Source organism: Erithacus rubecula, assembly GCF_903797595.1.
Source record: "Erithacus rubecula genome assembly, chromosome: 19".
NCBI lineage: Eukaryota > Metazoa > Chordata > Aves > Passeriformes > Muscicapidae > Erithacus > Erithacus rubecula.
Window position 1 is genome coordinate 2,116,479 of NC_136671.1, and position 18,096 is coordinate 2,134,574.

The window sequence follows — 18,096 nt, forward strand, 5'->3', positions numbered from 1 at the left end:
GCATGCTTTTTGTGACTAATTGAGCCAGAATAAAATTTCCTGCCTCTGTATGTTCTTGAATCGATAAGGTAAAGCAAAGCAAAGTGTCTTTCTTCCTGCAAACTTCTGTCTGAGAGCTGTCTCCAGTGGCAGACTGGGGCTGACAAAATGAAAGGCCCACCAGGAGATGAATCTGAATCTGAAGTCTTTTAAGTATGTGGGCAGCAAGGTGAAGACAGGGAGATGATGAATTGCAGATTTCTGTTCCAAGTCTCCTTTCAGCTTCATTTATTCCTATTGCTACCTTTTGATATCATCCTCTCCCATTTGTCCATTTGCACTTGTTCTTTCTTCTTCCTTTTGCCCTTTTGAGAACCACAGTTCCAATGTCATGTGTAGACAAATAATTTGATATGATTTTACATGTGTTTGTCTCTAGACAGACAGCATGTGCTCCATCTGAAATTCCCAAAATAATAGCTTTATCTGTAGAAATTGCTGTTCTTGAGTAAGTTTTTCAGATATAAAATTACAGCAAATTCAGTTCCAGCACTGATGGAGAAGAGTCCTGGAAAATACTTGTATAAGACCATAAAGTTTGCCCCTCTGGATTAGACAGGGGTTTCTAGGCAAATATTTGAATCTGGTAGCTGTTGTTACCTGACTGCAAGATTGAAAATATCTAAGTTAAAGGAGACAAGTATTGATGCTGGAGGAATGACACTTTCTAGTTCCTGTAGGACTTGCACTGAACTGGAAACTTCAGATTACTCTTATCTCTACAAGGAAGAAAAAAGTCATCTATAAGTGAAAACAATGTCCTACTTCCTTAAAAACAAGGGGTGAAATCTACCTCTGCTAAGTGGAAATGGAGTTCATACTAGGATTTACAGTGCATTTCCTTCAAACTGAAAAAAAAAAATCCTATTGAAAATGGAACAGAATTTCAAATGACCTTAACAAATTCTTATGCTGTGTATGCAAGGAAAGCTGGCACTCTTATCTCAACAGTGCAGAGAGGCCTGCAACCTTTCTGAACATTCATTATTCACCCTAGAACATTTCATGGAGAGATCCCATTGTGCAGAAGTGTAAAATCATTTCCATCTGGCTCCTAGGTGTTGTGGCACATGCTAGAGCTCACATACCACAGCTGGCTGAGGTGTTCATCAGACTTTCTGATTGTTATTGATTTGATTGATCTGAAGATTTTTAAACAAAAAAATTTCAAATGAGGCTGGATACAGGAAACATGGAGTGCTATACAAACTTGTCAGTTTTAATGGTCTGGAATAGTGCTTTGCACTCCTCTTTTCCCATAACTGAAGGATAAGTATAGGACATGCTCTTTGAAGATTACCAGTTGCACCTAGGATGGTTGTTTTCCTTTCTCAGAGATGGTTTGCTGAGCTGAAACTATTCATTCTGAGTATTTATTTTTAAAAGGACAAATGTTAGGTCATCTTGTTGACTCTGGGCATGCTTCAAGTTCCCTGTAATTGCTCTGTCAGTCTTTTTCCCATCCATCTTTCCTTGCCAAATGCATAAAGCCACATTGTTTTGTTCCTATATCACCTAAATTAAGCTTAAAAGGTAGTAGCTGTTAGCTGTTTCTACAGCCTTCATTTGTACAGTGTCTCCAACTTAAAAAACAGTATAGTGTATGTTCTTTTACCCTTAATCAGCCAGAAGACTTAAATATTGTGTCCCTTTTTGTATAAAAGTAATGAGTGAAAAGGCCTTTGATTTTAGGTGGTGTTGAGTCTGCACCAAGAACCTGGTGGGATGGTGCCAGCCATCCTCTGCAGGAGCCTGGAGCAGGGCTGCAGCTTCCAGGGATGTGTCTGGGTGCCTGTGAATAAATCAAGGACATTTCTGACACGAGCACCAAAGGTTTAGTCCCTTTCTATGAGCACCAGGTAGTTTCATCACTTGTTTTTCACAACCCTCCTGAATTTGGAGCATCTCTGTGACATGTTCCATGTCCAGAATATGAAAATCCTGTGGTGTGTTGTTGGTTCCCACAGGTACAGGGGATGCCACTTACCCTTCATGAGCAGATGTATTTTTTACCTTAGGTAACTAATTTGGAGTTATTTTGCTCAGTAGCACTGTAAGTTATGTACACCTGCACATGCAAGTATTGCAAAATTCCTTCTGCTGGTGATGGTTCAGACATGACTAATGTATGCTGTAGGAGTCTACAATGCAAACATGGGAAATACCATGGTGATTAATGAAAATGCCAGTCAGAGAGACAAAAAATTGATAAGAAACCTTTGGAATTGGACAGAACCAAAGATAATACATGGTGAAAAACATATCCTTTTAAACTTTAAAGATTAAGAGACAATTTCAAATTAGTGAAGAGCAACAGTGTATTTAACTCCAGGTACAGCAACTACTTAATTTGCATTAAAAGAGACAACACACAGGAAAAAGCCCCAGTGTAATAGGGGAGATAGGAGCTCTGCTGTGAATAAAGGAGCAGATGAAAAAGGGCAGGTCAGAAAAAAGCCTATTTGCATGAATGCACAGAAAGGAAGTAAGTATTCAATTCATTATTTAAAATGTAAATATGTTATGCAGTCAAAAGAGTAAAGGTTAATGGATTTTTGAAGTGGTAGTGTGAAAATTGTGTTGTTAATCAATATAGAATTTGTTATTGCTTTGGTGGAAAGATGTGAGAGGCAATGAAGACATGGGTTATTGTACAGAGTGGCAATGCCCATAGTAAAATCTGAGTTTTAAAGCAAGAAACAGTCTCTCTTACAGTTTAAGTGGAGACATAGACATACAGTACTGTTGATTAATGTAATTTTATGAAAGGTAAATAGGGTAGTTGAATTATTCTTTAGCTATTTTTTCAAGATGCTGTTAAGCATAGAAGTATATATATGATGTATGCAAATAAGTGGGAAGTGACAAGGTGTATATGGCTTTCAGTGTGAGAACTCTTGAACTGCTGTGCTAAGAAAATAGGAACATAAAGAAAAGATGAGTAAAAAGTGGCTAAAATGATGGGAAAGATGATGTTAGCCCCTGATTTCTACCTACCATGGAGACTCTCAAACGAGGTATTAAACCTGAGGTATTAGTCAACAGGATGGATTTTGAGCACTTCAGAATAATCCTAGTAAGTGGGAAAGGGAAGAAAACAAACCAAGTCCCTGCAATGCTTGGAAAGGCAAAGAAGAGGTCAAAGCAATTGCTCTGCTTGTGAAGTGAGAGAAAGGAGCAAGTGAAGATAAAATGTTTGAACCTCTGAGATGAAGGTAATCTGGAGCAGAGCCTGGATCAGTGGCTGGGAAAAGATGAGTTTAGCTGTGCTGAGCTGAAATTGAGGAACATGTATCAGTGAGTTTGTGAGGCAGGATTACATGGACTGAAGTTGGCACACATTTTGGATCTCTTAATGGGAGATTGACCGACATCATCAAAAGTAGGGAGAGGGAAGTCCAGGGAAAAGGACAAGGCGCAATCCTTTGTTTTTCCCTTTGAATAGTTTGAGAAAGGCAGAAGGATGTAACGAAAGAAGTGGCACAGGGCTGGTGGGAGAACGGTGCCAGCAGCACCCCGGGTCCCGCAGGAGCCGGGGAGGGCGCGGTGTGGCAGCGGCAGCGCGGGGATGGTGCCCTGGGCCGTGCGGGGCAGAGCGGGCCGGCCCGCGGGGCGAGCGCACAGCGGTGCGGAGCCGTGCCATGCGGAGGCCGTGCTGATCCGTGCGGGGGCCGTGCCCTGCGGGGCTGTGCTGTGCTGTGCCGTGCCGTGCCGATCCGTGCGGGGGCGGCCCCGCTCCCGGCCATGGCGGCAGCTGCGGTGGGGAGGCGGCCGGTGCTGGGCTCGGCTCCGCTCCGAGCATCCCGGCGGGCCCCGCCGCCTCGGCGCTGCGGGCACAGCAGCGAGCCGGCCGCGCCGGCGGAAAATAGGTCACGGACGGGCCTTGGGTGGCGGCGAGGTGAAGGGCGGTGGAGCGGCACCGGCGGGGTTAAACTGGGTCAGGGAATATTTCGGGAAGGTTTGGCGGACAGGTGGGAGCAGATAACTGGTTTTTATTAATGCTCGCGAAGCGACAGCGCCAGCTGTTCGCTGCGCTGCCCTAAGCGGGATGGCTGCGAGCCAGGCTCGGCGATAACCGGCACCGGCTTGTCAGGCACGGCCGGCCCCGGCCCGCAGCCTCCCGGCGGCGAGGACGGAGGGAGAAATAAAATAAATAACTATCCGCGGCGGCAGCAAATCCGAGGTATGCGGCTTCCAGGGCTCGGGCAACTCCGGTGCGAGAGGAAGTGCGAGCGGGCGGGGGCGGTCAGGTGGGGGCGCGGGGGCGGCGCGGGGGCGGCGGCTCCGGCTCCGCGGCCGCCGGGAACTCCGGCGGAGCAGCCCGCGCCTCGGGGATGGTGAGTGCGGGGGGCGGCTCGGGAACTTCCCCCGCGCCCGCGGGCCGGGCTGCGGCTGCTGCTCCGCGGGGAGCCGCGGGCTCCGCCGGGGACAGATGCGGTGCTGGAGGAAGTTCGGTCCCTGTGCCCGCAGCGGCGCAAACAGCTGCCGGCTCCTCTGCGCTGCAGGGCGTTCCTCGGTGCGCCGTGCTTTTGCCCTTTCCCATTCCGCTTGCCCGCGGGTGCTCAAAGCGTCCCGAGCAGCTGGCCGCGATCTGCGGGGAATCCCTTCTCCGGTGCTGGGCGGGCTGCGGGCTCATCCCAGCTCCGAGCTGGAGGGAGGGAGATGAGATCTGATGACATTTGCCGTCGTGGTTGGGAAATACTTATTTTATTAGTTCGGTTCGCCTGCGGTTAGAGGCTGAACAGAGCTGCTTTGCTGCGCAGGAAAATCCTAAGGGCGATGGGAAACGGAGGAGTCGAGAGAAGTTTGGAAGGGGGGACAAAAGGGTGAGGGATTATTGTTTGATTCGGTCTGTATTGTTGGGGATTTCTCCTTCCTCCACTCCCTGGGTGGGATGAATTACTTAGCACCCTCGTTTTCAATCCAGCCCTAAAGCTTGCGAGGGGCGGCTTTCGTGTCTCTAGGAATGCAGCGGCACAGAGCAGCCCAGCTGTGCTCTCTGCTGAGCGCTCCTGCTCTGCTGCGAGAGCCGGGCGCGCACGGGAGATTCCCCCGCTTAACGGTGACCTAACAGGAAAGCCTGCTTGTTGTTCAGTGTCTATTTTGCATGAGCTACTATGCTGTAACAGTTGCTGCTTCATTCAGCTGAAGGCAGAGAGAGAGAGGATAAGAGGATTCCAATTTAATTAGCAGTTTGTTAAAACCAGTCGGCTTTGTCTGGTCACATGTTTATAATTTTAGAACGTATGTCTTAATTGCAGTAAATTCTGGTGTTGTGCATAAAGCAAGTGCCACATGCTGTTTGCGGCATTGGCCGTGGCAGCTCCACGTTTCTATTTCTTAAATTTACTGCAGCCTCTGTTTATTTGTGCAATGGCAGATTTTTGAGTGTGCTGGGGGCATTTTGCATGGAGCAGATCTAGGGAATTAAGGCATATGCTGTAGAGGTTTTTATTACCCAGGGAGCTGCAAGTTGTGTCCTTTCTATTGGAGCATATTCAGGTTGACATCTTGAATACCCAGATACTGCTTTCAGTAATAGGACTGTTGTGTGTTTTTAGCATCTTTATTGGAGTCTGAAGTACTTGAAATGTTGAAGTCTTCCTAACTCCCCCTCCCCCTCAATAATTACTCTGGTTGTTCTCAAATAATTTCTATCTCACAGTATTGCTGAAATCAAACACCAGCAGACTGTCTTCTGAGCTGAGAGCTGAGACACTGCTGTGCCTTGTGTTAGATTGGGTTATGTACTACTGCTGCTGGTTGAACATTGAAGCTCCCCTGTGCATACTGTGATTTATGCTACTGTAAATAGGGTAATTAAATTATTGCTTCCCTGCAATGTCTTGCTCCTCTGGTGTTATCAAAGATCTGTTAACTTTAGTCGGGGTGCTAGGCAGGCTGCTGCCTAAATGTTTACTTGAATTAGGCATTTCCACTAACTCCTACAACTGGAAAAAGAACTGCTTTTTTTTTTTTTCTAAGGAAGTCCTGGCAATGTCTGAAAGCAAGATAGCATAAGGTGTTAACACACATATATGTCCTCCCCCACAAAAAAAAAAGGTAAAATACGTGAGCAACAGAGTTACTGAAAATCTTTTTTGTTGCATGAATTTCTGTATCAGAGGAGAAAAATAACTTGAGATTAGCTGTGGGGTGCATAACAGAAAGAGATTTTTTTACCTTTTATAGCCGTCAGGATTCCTTCCACTTACTGGACAGAGAAGGGAAGTGTTCTCTGGATGCTGCTGTAGTGGGGGGAGAAGAGGTAATGAAATTAATTACTGGTCAGCTCCTAATCTCTTAATTTGAGGCTCTTAATTGTTGAGGATGAAATGTGCAAACTCATGTAGAGCTTTAGTTTTTGGAGAGGAGTATGTGTTCTCCAAGACTACCCACTGCATATGTCTTTTTCTGGTTTATAGCCTCTATTATGGGATATTTGTTTCTTACTACCTATTTCAAATAAGCTGCTTCCTGCCCTCAACTTCAGCTGGAAAAAAACCCTTTGAAATCCAAGATGTGTATTTCTGTCATTCCTAAAGCACTATGAAACCTCAGACAGAGTTGGGACTTCCAAATATGAATTAAGTCATGTGTTTACAAACACATGTCTTTCTAGAACTGGCATTAGAAAAAGGAGCAGGGAACCCTAGTCAGATCTTACAGGATTCTGGTTTGAAAGGTTTTTCTGCTAACTCCTGCTGTCACTTAACCTCTGTCAGAACCCTAGAGGAGTTTTTATTCCCTTCAGCTTTCTGTTGCTTTTTTTCTTCTCAACATTGACAAAAGATTCAAGTATTTCTCTGTGCTTCCAGATTGTGTGCACATACCAAAATACCAGCCTGTCATGGAACATGCCATTCTTGTCACTTTCCAAAAGTGTTTTCCAATAGTGAACAGTTGAGTATATTTTTTAGTACTATTCCTGGTATATATTGCATTTTATATTTCACCCTGGTTGGTAGTGCTTGTTTATATTTGTGCTGTTAGAAGTACTGACAGTTCTTCCTTAAATTCCAATACGCAGCTCTCTCAATTTTTATAAATAACTTTACAGTCTATTTGGTGAGGTTTACTAGCTTTTTTCATAATCTTGATTTGTTCCTAAATAAGCTGCAAAACCCCCTGCCTACACGTGTTTTGAAGTCTGTGGCTTATAAACTACTGAACATGAATGTAAGGTCAGAGTAGCTTGAAAGAAAGTTGCCAGTAGCCAACCTGAGCAGTTGTTCCATGTGGGTTTGTCACTTCCCAGTAATGACCTGACCCTTTTCTGACCAAGTTTCAGTACACAAATATGATTTTGTGTTGTGTCACCTTATCCCTACTTCACTTTTTCTTATTTACCAAGGTCAGTTGAGAAAAATGTCCCTGCTCAACAGGTCACTGAGGAAAAATGTATTCTTTTGAAAAGTTCCCTGAGTGACCTCCAAAGTTAGGTGATGTGGCTGCATGGTCACTCATAGTACTCTGAAGTGTTTGTCTGAAAGATGCATCTTAGCCAGCAGGCATTTTTAATTTGGATCATTTTTAATGAAGATGTAATTTTGTATCAAGATAAAATTAAAGGGAAGTTTCTTCTCTACCAGTTTTAAGCGTTATCACTTGATTGTATTTTATGAGCTGCTATCTGATGCTGCTGTAGAGGGTTTTCTGTGTCAAAAATTGTGTTGGAAATTAGTAGCAAGCATTCTCTGGACCTTTTGATTTATGTTTCTTCAGGCTCAAAGATCCCAGCAGGATCTCCTAATGCCATGTATTCTACTGATTTGGTACTGACAAGAAAGAACACTGAGTGCTTGATCAGTATTATTTTCTGAAATGATAGCATTTTCCTCTGTGCTGCTGATCTAACCCTCTAGCTTTTGATATTTTCTGAGACTTTGAGTCTAACACAGTGATATAGATGTAAAATGTAAAGGTGGATATGTCACTTTTTCTAAGCGTTTTATGAACCTGCTGAAATATTTTGCAAACACTGGGGTTTTATAGACTCTCATCTTGATATTTTACTCAGTGTGTCATTATGTAGAGGAGGGTAAAAGCTGAAAGTCTGTGCTGTCAGTGCAGGGATGCTGGGTGTCAGCTGTTGGGTAGGAGTGGGCAGTTAAGCATTTTGTTTGTTGAAAAGCAAGCAATGTAGGATTGAAGACCAGTTTGTGTTGGCATAAAAACTGGAATATTTTGGTAAAATAACTTTTTAGCACTCTGACAGCCTAGTTTAAAATACTCAAAGTCAGTGGGTCTTTATGTACTGGATAATCAGTAATTTACATCTAAAACTTGGTATTTAAGTAGGTGAAAATCTCTTTCTTGAAATCCTTCAAGTCTGAAGGGTTTCAGGCTGAAATAGTATTAAGTGACATCCTATACAAGGAGGAGAGACCCTTACTGCAGTGTTATAGCATGAGGGATCTGAACAGCTCTTCATGTTAATTCAGAGTGTTAATTCTACATTAACAGTGTGCTGAATCTCAACGATTAGCAGAGCACTTAATATTATGAAGTTCTTGTCCTCCTTTAGTTTCTAGAGCTGTTTATACTGCACTGGATGATGGAAACTTTGTTATGCTGTGCTGCCCATGCAGTCTTTTAAGGCAGAATCACCTTAGCAATGCTCTGTGCCACATTCACTATTTTTGGATGCTGCAAGGCATAGTCAGAAATTACAGCTGATAGTTCTGTGTTCTGAAGCAGTTTTCAATTTTCTTGAAATTAGGCTGAGGTAGAATCACAGAATTGTAGAATCACAGAATAGTTTGGGTTGTAAGAGACCTTTAAAGGTCACCCAGTCCAAATCTCCTGCAATGAACAGGGACATCTGCAACCAGATGAGGCTGTTCCAAGCTCTGTACAATCTGTCCATACATGTTTCCAGAGGTGGGGCATCCACCTGCTCTGGGCAGTCTGTGCCAGTGTTTTGACACCCTGACTGTGAAATAAGTTTTTCATTATATCTCATCTAGATCAACTGTTCTTTAGTTTAAAACCACAGGCCCTGCTGAAATGTGTGTCCCCATTTTTCTTATAGGCCCCATTTAAGTATTGAAAGTTGTCTGTCTGTCTTCAGCCCTCTGATGATCTTTGTGGCCTCCTCTGGGCCCACTGCAGTGGGTCCATGGCTTTGCTGTGCTGAGGACACAGTATTCCAGCTGGGATCCCCAGGTAACCTTCCTTCCACCAAATAATACCAGTTACAGTGCCTGTGCACTGCTGGCTGTTTGCTTTGTAACCTCTGGGGGCATTGGGACAGCCATTGTACAGACAGAAGTGTTGGGGTCTGGGTGAAAAAAATCTCATTATTCTTAAATTTGCCCTTACCTGGGAACCAACAGCTTCTCCCAGCTCTGTGTTAACCCAATTTCTCTGGTACCTCCTTTAGGAGTGAGCCTTGGTTTGCCACTGACAGAGCCCAGAACCACCTTGCAGAGTTTCTGGTTGTCATTTATGTCCCTTAACATTTGTCATCTTTTATGACTTGGCCCTCATCCTTTGCATTGAAAGGAAATAGTAATTTCTAGCTTGTAATTCATCTCATCCTGACGTGGAGCCTGTAATAGCTCAGGTGAGCCACATCCCCTAAATGCCTTTTTCTCTCTGTGAGATGTGTGTGTCTGTATCAGAGATGTCTGGAGTTAGATTAAACTATTGCCACATGTTGTGAAAAAAATGAGAGTTTGTTTGTGTCTTAGGGGGCTGATGCAGAAGCCTGCCCACTCCCAGGCTGCAGGATGGACTGTACCAGAGCTGCTCCAAACTGTGCCTTGTTTCATTAGCTTTAGAACCATTTGCACCTGATGCCAAGCAGATGTAGATGATGCTAGTAGCAGATCCACAGAAAAGTTCTTAGCAGGAAAATCCCCTTAATACAAGGAAAGGCTGTCTATTAGGTGAAACCAGAACCCCTGTCAATGATGTGCCCTGCTGGCCATTTATTTTGGTATAGAAATCTACCTACCTGGAAATCTGGCCCCAGAAAATGACTAAAGAAATTCAAAGTTCTGATAAAAGGTTTTCCCATCAAAGTTCTTATATTCTTTCATTAGATTTCTGCATGAAATTATTTGTGTGTTAGAAGATTTAGAAGCAGTCTGTGTTCTCTGGATTTCTGTGCTTTATACCTTCCAGAGAAAAAATTCCAAACTGTTTCAGACAGGGACATGGCATAAAACCAAAATACACCTCAGAAAAGGGTACTGAAGGCAGTACAAAGTACTGAAGGGTAACAAAGGCAGAATCTGAAACTCCAGCATGGGTGAGGAGACTCTCCTCAGGATTTTCTGTTGAGCAGATGGAAGTGCCCAAGTCTCTGGATGGCTTCTGCTCTTCTGCATCCCTTTGGCAAGCTTGAATTGTCTGCAGGGCATGGTGAATGAAACTTAATTGCTGGTAATTTAATAAAATTCCTAATCAATCCCTTTTTTTCTCTCTCTTAAAATACAGTTGGTAAAAGGGAGCAACTTATAGAGCAAAGATGATAAATCTACTTAAGTAATTTGTTCCAAAGTCTTTTTTTATCAGTAACTGACCTTCCAGCTTGAGAAGTTGTCCAGCTGTCTGAAAGGGAACCTTTGTTAATGTTGGCAACAGAAAAAAGGGGGAAAATTAAAAAAAAACAGTATTCCACAACTTTGTCTTCAAACCTCCTTTTGCTTTAGCACCCCAGATTTGCAGGTTAGAGGAATGAGGCACTGATCAAGAGGAAATCCTTGGAGTACCCTGGAGAAAGATTCTGGCCTGGCACTGTTGGTGTTAAGCTGGAAAAGCAGTGCAGGAGCAGCCACCTCCATGCAGAGGATGATGCATTATGCACACTGCTCCTGTGTTTGCTGGGTTTTCGTGTGGGTGATGTCTGTGTGAGGCACACTGTGCACAGCTCTGGAGGGAATGCAGCTGTGTTATTGTTTGAGCAGGACTGCACCTTCAAAACAGGTTTGAAGAGACTGCTCTGTTGCTTCTCCTTGCTTTCTTTGTCTTTCTATCATAGCCATGCAGTAGAATGGTTTCTTTATTTCCTTTTCTTACAGTGTAGTTAGCTGTTTCCCTTTAAAAAAAAAACCAGTGATGTGACTCTGTGTTGACATGGTTGTGAAATCACATGGTACATGGGAACCATCTGAGTAAAAACTCCTCAAGCCTCCTGACCGGGTGAACATAAACCTCTAGATTCTGCCTGGCAAATGGCCAAACCCAGAGCTCTGCACAGGCCATCTGCAGCCCTCAGTTTCTGTTTCATTAATTCCACCTGAACTTGGAACTCATCTTCTTAACAAGGCATTTCTGGTTTGATGTAATTGCTTATGCAGCAAGGAAATCATTCCCTTTCCCTGCCTCCTGAGTGGATGTCCCTGACTCATGCTCACAGTCTCCCTAAGCTTGGGTGTTCTTTTCATAGGGTTAAAACCAATTTAAAGTCAAGTCAACTGTAAAATGATTATTCTGGAAATTGAAAAGTCTGAAATGTAAGACCCTGCAAATACACTGTATTTTGAAGAGAGAAATAAGAGGTGAAAATTGTCCATTATGTTTCCTTATCAGCATATGATGATTGGAACATGTGGAGCACTTCCATTTGTCAATATTTTTTCATGCTGCTGTCTTGCTGCAATAAAGTTACAGAATTCTACAGTTCTTCCAAAATGCATATATGGTGTTTATTCATTTCCAAGTGTGTGTGTATTTAAAAGATAAGAAAATAAGGCATTGACAATATTTGCCTTGTAGACTAGGAATTGTAATGCTGCTTGTTCTTGATTTATTGAAAGGAGGTTGCAGCAGTTTTATCTTTATTTCTGTTTCCTTTTCCAGGCTGATTAAATGTAATTTATGTATTATCATACTTTTTAAATATATTTTGTTACTATGTAATGATTATAGTCTGAAAAAGTTGGTAGGATTTTCCTGAAATCAGCTAAGTTACAGTAAGCAAGGGCACAGGCCCCTGGAGATAATAGTTTTAATACTCTGAATATAGCTGCTTTCCTTTCTTAATACTTTTATGCCCACTTGCATTCCTGCTCACAGAGGCAGAATTGTTCCATTACAGGCTGAATAGCAGTGTGGATGAAATGAGGAATTGAGGAAGAAAAATAAAAGAATTACCTGTAGAAAAGAAGAAAAGTCAAAATCAGGTGGCAGAGTAAAATAGTAAGAGATACAGGAGCATGTTAAGATTGGATAAAGAAAAGTAGTTTAGTAATTTGCTAAATGGGGGAGGGGGCAGTGGTTTTAAAGGTTGTGCTCAGAGGTAGCAGGAAGTTGTGAGTCAGGCAAAGACACACTCCTAACTGAGCACTAAACAAAGCAGTGCTCACAGAGGAGCTTGGGGGTGTTCAGGGGTCTCTGCTGGCCCTTCCTCACTGCAGACAGAGAGGTCTCAAACCATGTGTGTTGAATCTGTTCAGCTTGAACCATATTCCTTTCCTCTGCAGGCACCCAGAGCAAGACATTACAATTATATAAGTAACTAAGACAGGACATGAGTAAAACTGGTAGTATTTCAGTATGTTGTGCTTAATCCTATATAAAAGCAGAGACTTTAGAAAGTTTAGGAAAGTGGGAGCTTTCTAGGGATTATACAGCTGTGCTTAGTTAAACTTCATGATTTTGAAATATCACGTAGGTTGTTGCATTATTAATTGGTGCCTTCCCTGAACCACTTAATTAGTTTGCTTGCTAGTTCTGTCATACTTTCTAGCAATTGTAAAATAATATTTAAATTATTTTCACTACAGGCTCTTAGCAGGACATTACTGAGACTGACAAATGGTTTTGGTTTGGTCACTTGGAATCCAGTTTGTTGTATGTCATGCAACTTGAACTTCCAGGACCCCTTAAAAAAAAAAAAAAAGGAGGATGAAAAAGAGGGAGTTAAGTAGTGGAAGTCTTTATTTGTATTAGTGTGGGTTTTATGTGTTTGCTTGTTATATGTGAATTGGATCATCTGAAGCATGACTTGCATTTCTCCATTTCGTTGAGGAGAGAAGCCATGGAGCTCTGAGGGAGTAAAGTTTGATCTGTGCTTAGAAAATGGCTCACCCTGGAGCTGTGCCTGGCAGCACAGCATCCCCAGGGAGCTTTGGGGTTTGCTGGGATCTGTCAGCCTCTCCTCCTTAGAGAGGCATTCCTAAACCCCAGGGAATCCCCTCCCCTAAAGCTCTGGAGTAAGCAGCGTGGTGGAATAATAAGCACTTCCTTCCTTTCTATTTTCAGTGACTGAACTAGAAAGTGCCACAGTGCTGCAGCTCTGCTCCCAGCACCGTCCTCTGCTGCTCACCCTCCTCCCCAGCCTGCACTTCTGCCAGGGCAGGCAGAGCAGCACTTCCAGGCTGAGAAAGCATTGTACAAGTGTCACCAGGATTGTGGTAGCCTGATTTCATGATTCAGTTTTATATTTAATGTAATGTTCAGTGTTAAGTTCTCTGCTGCTCACCCTCCTCCCCAGCCTGCACTTCTGCCAGGGCAGGCAGAGCAGCACTTCCAGGCTGAAAAAGAATTGTACAAGTGTCACCAGGATTGTGGTAGCCTGGTTTCATGATTCAGTTTTATATTTAATGTAATGCTCAGTATTAAGTTCTCTGCAGGGTTTTCACTAGTCCCAGATTTATTTTTTCCTAGCAGTGTGTGGCAGGCTTCCCCCGCCCCCACTCTTGCAGCATGTTTGTTTTGCCAGGAAGGCATGGAGAGCAGCCTGATGTTTTGCATCTTGAGAGGCATTTTGGAGTTGTTGGAAGTGTCTCACTCCTTGCTCTGGTTTGGTGTAAACAGCTCTGCTGGCTGTGGCAGCAGGGAGGAGCACTCTGAGCAGTGGGAATGGTGACCAGCAAACACGAGCGGGCGGTGGATGTCAAATCTGAGCTGGAGACATTTTGCCAGGTACCCTGAGAAGCCATAACCAGCAATAAAATCTTTCAAACAGCTAGGAATTGTTGTCACAAGGATCTGCATTCTTCTGTGAGTGTATTTTCAAGAGAGGTACTTTGCTAACCAATCTCCATTTTCAAGTGACAATGTAAAAACTTTTAGTCAAAGGGAATAGTATTTCCTGGTCTTCTCCCCAGTTATATCTTTACAAACTTTGCATTTGTGTATTTCTTAAGTTTTGTTAAAAATAATAAAAGCCTAACACTGAACTTCTTTAAAAAAGTTGCAGCATATGATCTGAATTTAGAAGTGTTCTTCCTGAAGTTTATTGATATTTAGGAAGGAAAAATGCATGCCTGATGGGCTTTAAACTTCTCTTTGGGAGAGATTTAACCAAGACATTCTTTAGATTCTGACTGAAATCACGGTGTTAAAAGCTCCATGAAATAAACTATGATAAACTCACTTTGCCATCAAAGTTTTGCATATTGCTTAATAAAGTCACTGATGGAATGAAGATTGCTCTGGTGGCAGGTTTCTTTCTGCTTTTGGCTGGAGGCTGCCTGTGGAACAGGCAGGTATGTAACATTGGACCCCTGACTGTGGCTGTTTTGCATTTATAAAGCTGCAAGTCAACACATGAAAACTTAGTGACTTTCCTTTTAAAATCAGTCCTACTTTTGTAATTGCAGTGGTGAACTTGGGATTTCCAAATATGAGTTTTAATTTCACCTCTTCTAATGTGCCCTGTTGTAGAAGACAGCAGCATTCTCCAAAATACAGGGTTTTGTTTCTATCTGAGGGACTTTTCCTGGCTTTCTGGATGCAGTTTGTGTATTCTGTTGTTGAAAGTAGTTCTAATACATTGTTGTGTTTTCCAGGGTAGCATTAAAATGTGTACATGGGATATGTGAGAAGGAGCTGCAAAATTATTTCCATCTTATTCCAGATACAGTATCTGATCCAAGTGATCCTCCTGATTCAAATGAAGGATGAGATAATGTTGAAAAAGACCAGGAACCTACCTACACATTGGCAGTGTTCCACTCCTACAGTGTGCTGGAGTTGACCATAAATTGTTTTGTGTAGTTAAATTGGCTAAGTAGGTTGTTGCAATGTGGTGCCATTATGAGGCATTCACTTGTTTTGGGATTTGGCAGAAACCCAGTTTACATACGTGCAGAGAAGCAAAAAATAGCAGCTCCAGAATGTGTGTTTCATCTGTAGGCTGCAAGGAGAGCCATTGTATGGTTTGGGCAAAGAAAAAGCATCTCTATTTAAATAGAATATGTGCTGGTTTACAGAACTGTCACCTGCAGGATCTGGAGCTGATGAGCTCCCTGGACAGGTCCACCAGGACACAGGGGGTGTTTGTGGACATTAGTGCTGGGAATGGGAGGAAGTGATGGCTGTGCCTGGAGCTTGGGCATGGCACAGTTTTAGGAACATTCTGGAAAAGGGAAGCTACAAAAAAGAGTTTGGAAGAAAGCTTCAGGGAGCAAAGAGGAAGAACAGCTTTGTTGTGGTCACTAGGGAGTAAGAGTTGAGGGCATGAGGAAAAGGAAGAGCAAGAAAATTTGGCAGATTAGTCTGTGCATTATATTAGTTGAAGCCACTGTTTTCCATGTAAAAGCACTAATATTAAACCACTGATGTTTCTGTTGTTTCTTCCTAAGTTCCTCTGCACCTTATGGAGTGGAAATAGAGATTTTCTGCAGACATGCAAGGAAAGGGTCCATTTTACACAGGGGTTATGGATCTGCTTTTCTGGTCAAATGTCATTTATGATTGCAGTAATCATTTTCTTTGCTTCTACTTTGTATTAAGTTCTGAAGAGTGTTGATCACATTGAAAGTAAGGATAAACAAATTGAAGCATGACCTTTAAACAAAAATAAAGGAGTAAATATTTGTATATCCTGCTCTCTGAACAGGTTTGGAAAGTCAAACTCTTTCTCAGTCAGGTACTTGCCACAAAATTGTTTATGTGATCAGGGGATTTTCATCTTAGCTGCTGCAGGAAAAGCTTCAGAACTGAATAAAGCACAAGGGGAAGGTTTGCACTGATGCAGCAGCAGTTTTTGTGAATGATCATAGTATGTCCCATCCTAACATGTGAGCAGGGTAGTACGTGCAGTTCACTTTTTCACGTGTGCTGCTGACAGCACCCACAATAAACACCTCTGAAAACAATCTCATTAGGTGTATTAGGCATGGCAAAATCTGAGCTGACTAACCCTGATTCAATTATATTGGCTGTCAGTCTCCAGCCTTGCTCCCCAAAGATTCCCTTGTCCCAGAAATTTAATTAGAAGGATGTATAGCCAAGTATTTGAGTCTGCCACTGGAAAATGGATTCTGCTGAGGAATCTGATGCTTCCTATTGGTCTGGTTTGTCCACAGTGAACACTGATGATATCAAGGCACTAACCAAGTTCCTAAGATGTTTAGTAACAGATTATTTGAAGATAGAAACTTGCTGTGACTGCATATTAAGAGCTTTCAGGCCAGGAAAACTTACTTCAAGTTATTCCTTGTTTTTTATGGTTAGTTGAGCTGTGACTTAGGCATGTTCATTGACATTGAAGGGAAATGCACAGTATAATTTGGGCTTTGCCTGCTTTTTCTCAGAGCAGCTCAGAAGCATATTTTGAATGTGTGCTGTGGCTCCTGTGAGCCTTCCTCTTTTGCTCCAGGCAGGAATCAGTTGACTTCAAATCCAGGTCTAAATCCACATCTCGCTGTCTGGGGACCGCAGCTTTTGTCCATCCATTATTCCCCTGGCCCTCAGTGAAATTCAACATGCAGAATCTGACTGTTCATGGTTCTGTCCTTTTCAGCTGGATGCCTGTTTCAGGTTTCCCTTTCCCTGTCTCTGCAGGGAATCTGGCGCATCCCCGTGGATGAGATCGACCGCCCGGGCAGTTTCGCGTCTCATATGAACCGCTCCATCGTGCTGCTGCTGAACGTGCTGTCCCAGCTCAAGGACTACAACACCTTGCTCAAAGTCTCCTCTATGCTGCAGAGGACCCCTGATCAGGGAAAGTATGATAGATTTATTTTAAGCCTTTTCTTTGTAAAGCTTCGAGTGTATCTTTTCGCTGTATGACTATTTTATTTAAAGCTGCTCTTTGTTTAGGAAAAAAGGTCTTTAGGCAGATTCCCTTGGGGATATAGTGGAATGATGGCTAATTTTTCTCAGGATTGTGATTCTATAGTGTAGCCTGGAGTTTCTCTGCCTTCTAAGGCTGATCAGGCTTACAGAGTGCTGTGTCACGTGAGGGATTCTCTGGAGGAGCAGAGCTGTGACTTGGGCACCCTGTGCTCGCTCTTGTGTAAGAGCTGAGCACAGTGCAGGAGGTCACAGCCCAGCATCCTGCCTTCCTGTAATCCCTGGTGGCCTGAACAATGGTTATGTGCCTCTTGGCAGCTGATGCTATTTAAAAAGCTTATCCTGTTCAGGGGTGATCTAATTTTAATTGCATTAACCTTATTTAAGAAAAAAGAAGCTATTTAGTGTGAGCTATATATGGGCTCGTATCAATGGGAAGACCAAAATAAACATCCAAGGAAAACATTGAAGCAACTGAGGTAAAATTCTGCTAGGTTGTCCTGTGGGAAATGTTGAAATTGGTTTCTGGCAAATGCTTAAGAAATGAAACTTGAATGATTGATGGCAAAAAGTTGGAGGCATTGAGGGTTTCTTTATGTGTTTTTGAGTGTGAGTGCATGTGAATTTGCATGGATTGTGGTGTGTCTGGGAATATGTCACCACTTGTTCAGCAAACTTCAAGCCAAAAATACTTGGACTTTTAACATATCAGAAGAGTTGGACCATAGAGGGTTTCAATTCTGTCCTAAGCAAACCCATAGCTGTACTAAAAATATTATGCTATTTGTAAGTCTAGACTGAATTAAAAAAACAAGTGATTTGACATGTTGGATCAGCCAGTGCCAGCTGTGGTGAGCTGCAATTGTTAGAGGAACTCAGAAATGCAGATATTCTGGGTGTGTCTGGTATATGCCTGGAACAAGCCTACTTTTAAAAATAGGGAGGTTTTAGTTATTACTGAACTAATGAGGAGTCATATGTTTAAAGTATGCTTTCCAGGCAAAAGATAACAAAATTACCAATTTAACCTAAAATGATAGATGAAATATGTGTGTTTAAAATGCTGGTCTTTTGACTGAA

General features: G+C 42.8%; 1 protein-coding gene across 1 annotated transcript in view; it reads left to right on the forward strand.

Annotated features, from left to right (window-relative positions):
- CABIN1 (calcineurin binding protein 1) overlaps positions 1–18,096 on the forward strand; it is a 106,609-nt gene that overhangs the window by 60,863 nt on the left and 27,650 nt on the right. Inside the window, exon 31 of the mRNA XM_079322756.1 lies at positions 16,786–16,949. Coding sequence (XP_079178882.1) covers positions 16,786–16,949 — 164 coding nt within the window. The remainder of the gene's footprint in view (positions 1–16,785; positions 16,950–18,096) is intronic.